Here is an 8,989-nt window from a genome sequence, read left to right as displayed (position 1 = left end):
TTGATTTGAAATATCAATTTATATATTTTCATGTATAAGTCTGATTGTTTATATATCTAAGATCCTAAATTTTTTTCATTATCATGACTACATACAACAACAATATAGGATATTTTTATATAGTGATATATAATTATGTTACTTGTGTGGTTTGAAACTTGTCTAACTTAATTATAAATAAAAAAATTTCAGTGCTCTATGCACTCTCTTGATCTAGTACTCCGGCCACATCATGATAGGCTCATTATTAGATACTGGATTGACATAATTTGAACAAAATCTGAAGAATTTTCATATGAAAAGAATAAAAAGAAAGCAAAAATTAAAAAGGCATTTAAATCAGCACTTTTAGATCTTCTACCATTGCATATATCCATATAAAATAAATAGTTGTGTCTTGAATTATTGGGTATGTCTAACATCTTAAAGATTCATTACTTGAAAAAATTTGCATGACAATATTACCAACTTACCATAAGACACAAAAATGGAAAGAGAGATGATCATATGATAAATCGTATATGAACCATAACACGTAATAATGAGAAAATACTCAAGGTAAAATTATTAAACTAATAAAATGTTAGAGAACAAACAACTAAACTACACCACAAATAAATTTTCAGTCATTAGTGACCATTGATATAAACAAATTAGTAAAATCAGAAGAGTAAAATGAAAATAGTGTTTGATTTATTAACATAATTTTATAATTTTCATATTTTTAAGAAATAAGTTAAAAGTAGGATTGATGGATGGTTTAATGCAATAAAGAACTTTTATGATTTTTTCATTTAATTTAGCTAATTATTATTTAAATAATGTAAAATGACACATGTCATTTGTTTGTGTGATGATGTGGCACTCATATGGAGAGACTTTGCCAAGTTTTATATATATGATTTATAAATCATAGAACCAATAACACATGATTTTAATTAGAATTTTAAAATCAGTTATTGAATAACAAAGTATTTTTGTTTGAATTTCTAATTCCTTAGAAATCTATGAACCAATAACCCCTCTTTATCTCTACTTCTAAGTTTCTTAAAGAGTACACAACTAAAACCAAACTTACTTTGGTTGAAGTTTTTAGACCCAATCTGATCCGGTAGTAAAACCGGTCCAACCACAATTGAATTAGCCATCGGTCCGAGGTTTTTTATTTATTTTATAATAAGTATCAAATTAATTGTAATATTCTTCTTCCCCCTTAATCTTCTCTCAATTCTTTGGAAAAATGGGATAGCAAATTTGGTTTTCCTTTTTGTTCGAGTTTTCAAGTTTTAGATAAATATAGTTAAATAATGATTAATTAAATATAATCTATATTATACTTTTAATATATATATGAATTGTTTGCAAATCTTATTTAGTTCGGCTAATGAAAATATTTTGATGTGAAAATTCATGTACTTATCGTAATATGATCAAATTTGGTTTGGTTTCACGTTAGTAAATTTGTGTGATCGAACAGAATAAATCTTTATTAATATAATTATTTGTTTGAAATAGGATTTATTTTACCATTTATAAAAAAGTGAGGGTTTAAAAACCCACAAAAAAAGTTGAGGGTTTTTAATATGTTTTTATGAAATGTGAGGGTTTTTCTACCTATTTTTCCCAATTCTTCCAAGGCTTTATCTTCATTCTTAATTCATATTCTACTATCAGAACAAAAATAATTGACACCTCAGTAGTGAATCACTTTATCAATTTCTATATTTTCTTTTCACTTTTATTATAATTCATAATCGCTTGGCCTCATAATACAATAATAACTTTTTTAGTATTAATAATTTTGTCAAAGGCAATAAATTGCTTTCGTTTGCAAAACCAAAGATTTGGGGACTGGTTCAGTCAGTTAACCATTGATTACTCTTGAAGCAAAGAACCTGAAACCATAAGAGCATTTTAAAAAGTCTGAAAATCACGAAAACTACGATTTACATAAGTTTATCATTTCAAATGCGCGCTTAAAGTCTCAAAATTTCAGCCATTAGATTCAACTCAAGCTTGGTTAATTTGTGTTTGATATTAATGAACACTACTAATCTTATCTCAAACTCAAAAGATGATCAAATGAGCAAATAAAGTTTTCGATTCACACTATTGATAGGGATTTCTAGATCATGCTTCATTCTTAAAATGGAGCTTAACTAGATCTATTCTTAAAATTCACGTTTGTAATGAATGCATCGTCTCCCTTGTAGCTTGTTATCAAGTTTCGTTACAGCCATTTCTCAGATTAAACCACGTTAAAGCAGATGGTATTAAAAAAGAGTAAAAAAGGAGTTGATTTTTTTATAGAAAAAAAAAGATAATGAAATGGGACAGAGAAGAATTATTATTGGACGGATAAATGAGCTGTATTAATCGAAATGTTCTCATTGGTTAATAATTTTAATGATGTGTCATGTTGAGAATACTCCAAAATGCTTAGTGTTTTTATTGTATTGATTAAATATACTTTAAATGTTTTGCATGTGATTTAGTTGACTGACAATAACAGAAGTTTGAACAAACCAAAAAATAAAATAAAACAATGTAGGATCGTATTTCACGCTAACATGGGTACCAATTGTTTATTTGTGCAGTCTGTTTAATTGTTAAGTGATCGAAGATAATATTGTCAAAGTTTAATAGACATCGACGCTTTCACGTCTAAGATCTGACTTGGTTTCCGCTGCTACTGATGTTTATATTTTTAACACGCTTTTGATTTAAATAAGTTTTTAATTTGATTACTAGATTTTAATCCGCGATACATTGCAGGATGATTTCTTTTTAATGTTAGTATATATAAAATTTTGCAAATTGAATCTCTTTAAAAAATATTTATATTTTATAATTTACAATTGTTATTAAGTGACGGTATATGACGAGTCTACGAGATATTTTTTAATAAACTGAGGATTTAATCCGTATTAAACTGCATGTTAATGATGTTTTGAAATTTTATAAATATTGATTCAAACCCGTCCGCCATATAAATCCGTTCCAAAATATAACTAAGTTATTTAAATTAAATAAGTTATTTGATTTAAATTAAATAATTTTTTAATTTGATTATGCTAGATATTAAATTTTATTTTTATCTAGACATTTTTTGTTGTGTTTTTCTTGTTGGTTTGTTGATTATTTTTTCATGTTGAACTAGAAAAATATTTGAGTATCAAACTAAACTAGCAAGTTGATGGATAACAATGAGCTGATACCAACATGGCAACAGCAAATATCAAAAAGGGAGATTGTAGGTGCACATATGGCAACCGCGAGCTGATGGACAACAACTAGCTGATACCAACATGACTGCATCTGTTATCTACATTAAGCGTCTGATGAGTGCGAGAAAACTAGAAGCTAACGTGAAACTTTTGAGAAGCTGATGTGTTATGGTACAGAAGTGAGGAGCTGGCGTGTCATGGATATATGGTTGAATTTGATATGGAGATTCAAGAAATATTTTCTAGAACTTGTATCTACACTACAAGAAATCATAGCAAATTCCGACAAACCAAATAGTCGGAAATTCGTCGGAAATGGATGTTTCCGACGAATTTCCGACTACACCAAGTTTGTCGGAATTCTCTGGTCGGAAAACAATATTCGTAGGAAATTCGTCAGAAATTTCTGTCGAGATGAGTTGTCGGAAAATTCGTCGGAAATATTTGTTGGAAAATCGTCGGAAATATTCGTCGAAAGCCCGTCGGAAAGGTGTCGGAAATGTCCGTCGGAATAGCGACGGAAAATTGCCGACGATATCCCGACGGCATATTCCGACGCCATTCCGAGGAGATTCCTACAAACGACGCCGCAAGATCGAGTACGATTCCGACGATTTTCCGACCACAAATCGTCGGAAGTTCGTCGGAACGTTCCGACGAATTTCCGACAAAATATAATAATATATTTAATAGTTTCCGACGAATTTCCGACAAATCGTATTTTTTTATTATTTTCCGATGAATTTCCGACGAAATATTATATTTTATTAAAAAAATATATTTAAATTTTTTTGTTAATTAATATAATTAATTAAATTAAATAATATTAATTTAATTTAATTGTAATAATTCAATAAAACAAACACAAATATTATATAAAAACATAATTAAAAAAAATAAAATTCACCACATAATATAAAAAACATAATTAAACATTAATAAGTTCTTAAACAACTAAAAATTATTACAAACGCGAATATTATATATTATCAAATAGAGTGTCAACGTTATTTGTTTCATTTACATTTCCGGGTTGATCTTGGCGAGAAGGCGGAACGATGTCGGGATGAAGACGGGCCATCATATCCATCCAAAACTTACAATCTTTTAATTGAGTCTTCAACTCGATGATTTCGGCTGCGTTTTCTAGACAATTCACGTGTGCATGTGAATATGACGAACTTCCGCCCATGTCTTCGTCAAACGGAATGGAACCGAATCCAAATCTACGTCCTTTTTTAACTTCAACTTGCTATTATAATGGAAATGTTGTTAGGAAATAAAACATATTATCTAAATTATAATATTTTAATTACTATTACTTACCGATCGGAAAATATCGTTTTTTTCTGCTTGGGTGAGTTGATAATCATCAGGCGTGTCCGAATGTTGACTCAATTGTGTGAGTTTCTCTTTCTCCATCTCCCGACATCGACGAGCTATTGCCTCAGCTTTTTTATCAACAAATGTCTCGTCCGATTTCCGTTTGTGAGTCTCCTCCATGAATGTCACCATATCGGGATACTCACCGGTTTCGGGATTACGCTTGCATTTAAAATATTTATTAGTTAAAAATTTACAATAAAATTTATTATAATGCAAATTGAAATGTAAAAAATTTAAATTTTTATTTACCATTTTTTCCTTTTTCCGGACATATGGCATTGATCCACAAGTATGTTTAGCCATGCCATAGCCTCCACGTTCACTCTTGCGATTTTGAGAATTAGTTTCACTATGGGATTTATTTTGCTCTTGTAACCAATATGCAATAAGCCCTTGCCAAACGTTTTCTCGCATCCATTTTGGCTTTTCTTTCCCGTTAAGCCATTTCTTTTTCCATCCATAAACATAATCCAATAAACGACTCCCACATATCTCCTCAAATTTTTCTTGTACTTCGGCCGTAAGACCATAATCCCAATAAAATTTTTGCTACAATATTAAAAAATTTAAAATATATATATTTTTAGTGTTGTAAAATTTTAAAATTTAATTTTTTTAGCTAAAATTATAAACAAAGTAAATAAAGCATAAATTTTATTTAAATAAACTAACCGCAAATGCCTTAAACCAACGTTTCTTTGTGTCTCCGGAGACCGACGTAATATTCGGAGCGGGATCGGGGAAATCGCTCTCCATGATTTTCTTGATAATCTTTGTGAATCCTTTATCGAATCTATACCTATAATTACCAAATTATTTAATTGAGATTATCTACGTAAAACTATAAATTAAATAATACAATTTCTTACCAAGTTGTTCCGTTCATACGGCTTGGGTCGATCTTTTTCAATTTATCTCGACCCGGAGCACGGAGTAATTGGTCTAGCGTCATAGAATCGAGTGGATTTGCATCATCATTCCGTGTAGGCATCGCCAATGGTTCCGTCTCCGGAACTTCCGTGTCCTCCATGGGAAAATCATCCGGTGGTTGGGTTTCGGAACCAAAATTTTGCCCAAGATTCAAATCCGGAGCAAACCCACGTTCATTACAATACGCCATATATCCACTCCACGATCCATTATCCATCTCCTTAATCAAATAAAAAATTTATAATTAGTCTTTTGAATTTTATAAACAAAATTATGAAGAAAATAAAACTAAACATCTTACCTTAACGTTTGTTTATCACAGAGAGATTTTAGAAAGATTTTGTAGAGAGATTTTATAAGAGTGAGAAGTGTGTAAGAGGTAAAAATCTGTGAGTCATATATATATAACAATTTCCGACGACCATATTTGTCGGAAATTCGTCGGAAACAATGCAGCGGGAATTCGCGAGATTTAATGTCCAATTTCCGACAAATATGGTCGTCGGAAATTCCGTCGGAGATTGGGTATTTGTCGGAAATTCGTCGGAAACAATGCAGCGGGAATTCGCGAGATTTAATGTCCAATTTCCGACAAATATTGTCGTCGGAAATTCCGTCGGAGATTGGGTATTAATTTTATTGCCGTTTACTTTTCCCGGGCGTTAGAGAAATTAATGTAACTAATTCCGACGAATTTTCCGACGAAATTTAAAAATTTGCCGGAACATTCGTCGGAAAATGTTTCCGCTTCAGTATTTCTGAAAGAAAAGTAAAAAAAATAAATTAATTCAATATAGCCTAATTCCGACGATTTTCCGACGGAGAAAATAATGTCGTTGGAAAATTCGTCGGAAACAGGGTATATTAATTTAAATAATTTTAATTATTTTGTGTCAAGTATTTCTTTAATTAAATATACCCTGTTTTGTATCAAGATATATTTAAGCGGTACAAATTTAATCTCAAACGTTTCATACGACAGTTCCGACGAAAGTATGAATAAAATAAAATATTAGAATGGTTTAATTATTATAAAATAGAAACAGATTTTTTTTAACAAATAAATTATAATGCATATAATATGATAAATTTAAAAGCATTTAAACAGATTTTATAAAATATATATATAAAACTAAAGAAGATATATTTGATTTACTCAGAATCGGAAGAATAATCTGAACTAGCATAATCATTTTGATCTTCAAACTCTTCTCCATCCTCTTCGTCTTCCGCATTTTCCCATATCTGTTCGACTTCTATGTTCTCAATATCAACGAGGGGAATGTCACCGACAGATTGATCTACTTGCGTAATTTCGTTTACTGCAATTTGTTGTAGCGGTTCCTTTTCTTTCACCCCATCAACTCTGCTTCTTGGATTTATTTGATGAGCCGTAATCCATGGATATTGTCGAACACCTACTTGTGGATATGGTATGTAGCAAACCTGTGCTGCCTGAGATGCAAGTATAAACGGATCGTACTTTCTTAACTGCTTAGTCGAGTTGATCTCTGTGACACCATACTTTGTAAGTCTAACACCTCTTCCAACTCTAGGATCATACCAGTCACACTTGAAGAGTATACATTTCAAATTTATGACTCCCGGATATTCAACCTCTAATATATCAGTAATTTCACCATAGTAGTCTATCGAATCTGTACGAACAACGACCCCATAATTCACTGTTTTTCTGTTAGTAATCCCTGGACGTTTTATGAAAACGTAGCCTCGAGTGCAATACATCGGGTATGCCATTGCCCTTGATAGAGGACCTCCAACCAACTCTTCAAACCATGTTGGATAGTGTTCCTGCCTACTTGCGGCTGATTTGTTCTGCAAAACATACAAGCAAATGTACGATTTTAATAAATAGTAACCATGTTCATAATATATGTAAAATCAACGGTGAAAACTTACATAATATTTTAACCAATTAGCATATTGTGTCTGCTTCATTTCCTCTTTTCGAGCCTCTGTCATGTTTGGATACGCTCCAGACACTTGATCATCAAAGATCCTACAGACATTTGTTTTTTTGTATAAGTAATTATTTTGCAAATAATATATGCGTATTATTAAGGTATGAATTTTGTTTCTTACTTCTCGAATGGTATGACATCGTCACAGTTCCGGAGGATGTAAGTATGAATGTGATTAAATTCTTGATCTGTAAACCATACTTCTCTTTTCTTCCCACTCAGTCTCCCGATTTGAGAAAAGATATCTGGGACAGATGTATGGTAAAAAGGCCGCACACCCCCATCATCGTACCTACCTGGTTTTCTTGCTTTTGTTTGGACATTTGGAGCAAAATAGTAGGCCGAAAAATGAGAAGTCTCCTCGTTTATGCTTTGAGCTACTATTGATCCCTCAACTTTGCTAAGATTTTTTACTTTTTTCTTCAAATGGAACATATAACGCTCAAAAGGATACATCCACCGGTACTGAACTGGACCGCCTAGTGCTGCTTCACGAGGTAGATGGATAGGCAAGTGCTCCATGACATCAAAGAATGATGGGGGAAATAATTTCTCCAAATTGCAAATGATAATCGGGATATTATCTTCAAGTGTATGTAGTCCTTCGACTGTTAGAGATCTTGAACACAAATCTCTAAAAAATGCACCTATCCCTGCAATTTAATTAATAACTGTAAACAAAAAAAGAATATATACATGAATAATAACATATTAAAATAATTGAAAGATAAGTTGTTTGTACCTGCAATTGCTTCATGGACAACATTTGGTAGGAGTTGTGTAAACGCAAATGGTAGTAAACGCTGCATGAAGACGTGACAGTCATGACTTTTCATCCCAGCTAATCTACCACTGTGATCATCAACACAATATGATAGATTTGATGCATAGCCATCAGGAAATTTAACATCATCAATTATCCACTGAAAAAACTTGGTCTTCTTGCTTGCATCTAATCTCCTATAGGAATAGGACCTACTCCGTCTGCAAGCAAATGGAGATCCTCGCGTGCACATATATCGGGTAAATCCATTCTGGATTTGACATTATCTTTAGTCTTACCCGCGACATTTAAAATGGTGTTAATTATATTGTCAAAGAAATTCTTCTCAATATGCATAACGTCAAGACAGTGGCGGAGTAGATGATTTGTCCAGTACGGTAACTCCCAGAAGATACTTTTTTTATGCCAATTATGATGTTCTCCATATCCATCAATTCGGACATGGCCATTACCGCCTACCGATGCTGTACAGTCAACATCAAAATCACGAAATTGATTCAATATATAATCACCATCATACTCAGGTGGCGGTGGATCATGGATACTCTTGTTCTTGCGGAACAACGTCTTACTACGACGATATGGATGATTTCGTCTTAGAAAACGACGATGACAATCAAACCAACTTGATTTCCGGCCATGTCTTAGTTGGAAGGCATCTGTATTATCTTGACAATATG

At 32.1% G+C, this 8,989-nt stretch overlaps 1 protein-coding gene across 1 annotated transcript; it reads right to left on the bottom strand.

Annotated features, from left to right (window-relative positions):
- Positions 1–7,402: 7,402 nt before the first annotated feature.
- LOC110226159 lies at positions 7,403–8,476 on the bottom strand. The gene is made up of 3 exons (XM_021016831.1): positions 8,268–8,476; positions 7,647–8,178; positions 7,403–7,563 (listed from the first exon to the last, which is right to left on the bottom strand). The coding sequence occupies exons 1-3, from the start codon at positions 8,359–8,361 to the stop codon at positions 7,446–7,448; spliced, it is 744 nt and encodes a 247-aa protein (XP_020872490.1). The 5' UTR covers positions 8,362–8,476; the 3' UTR covers positions 7,403–7,445.
- Between the last annotated feature and the right edge of the window lie 513 nt (positions 8,477–8,989).

The sequence above is a fragment of the Arabidopsis lyrata genome (genome assembly GCF_000004255.2).
Source record: "Arabidopsis lyrata subsp. lyrata unplaced genomic scaffold ARALYscaffold_7, whole genome shotgun sequence".
Lineage (NCBI taxonomy): Eukaryota > Viridiplantae > Streptophyta > Magnoliopsida > Brassicales > Brassicaceae > Arabidopsis > Arabidopsis lyrata.
The sequence above is the reverse complement of the archived record's forward strand: the minus strand, read 5'-3'. Positions and strand labels throughout refer to the sequence as shown.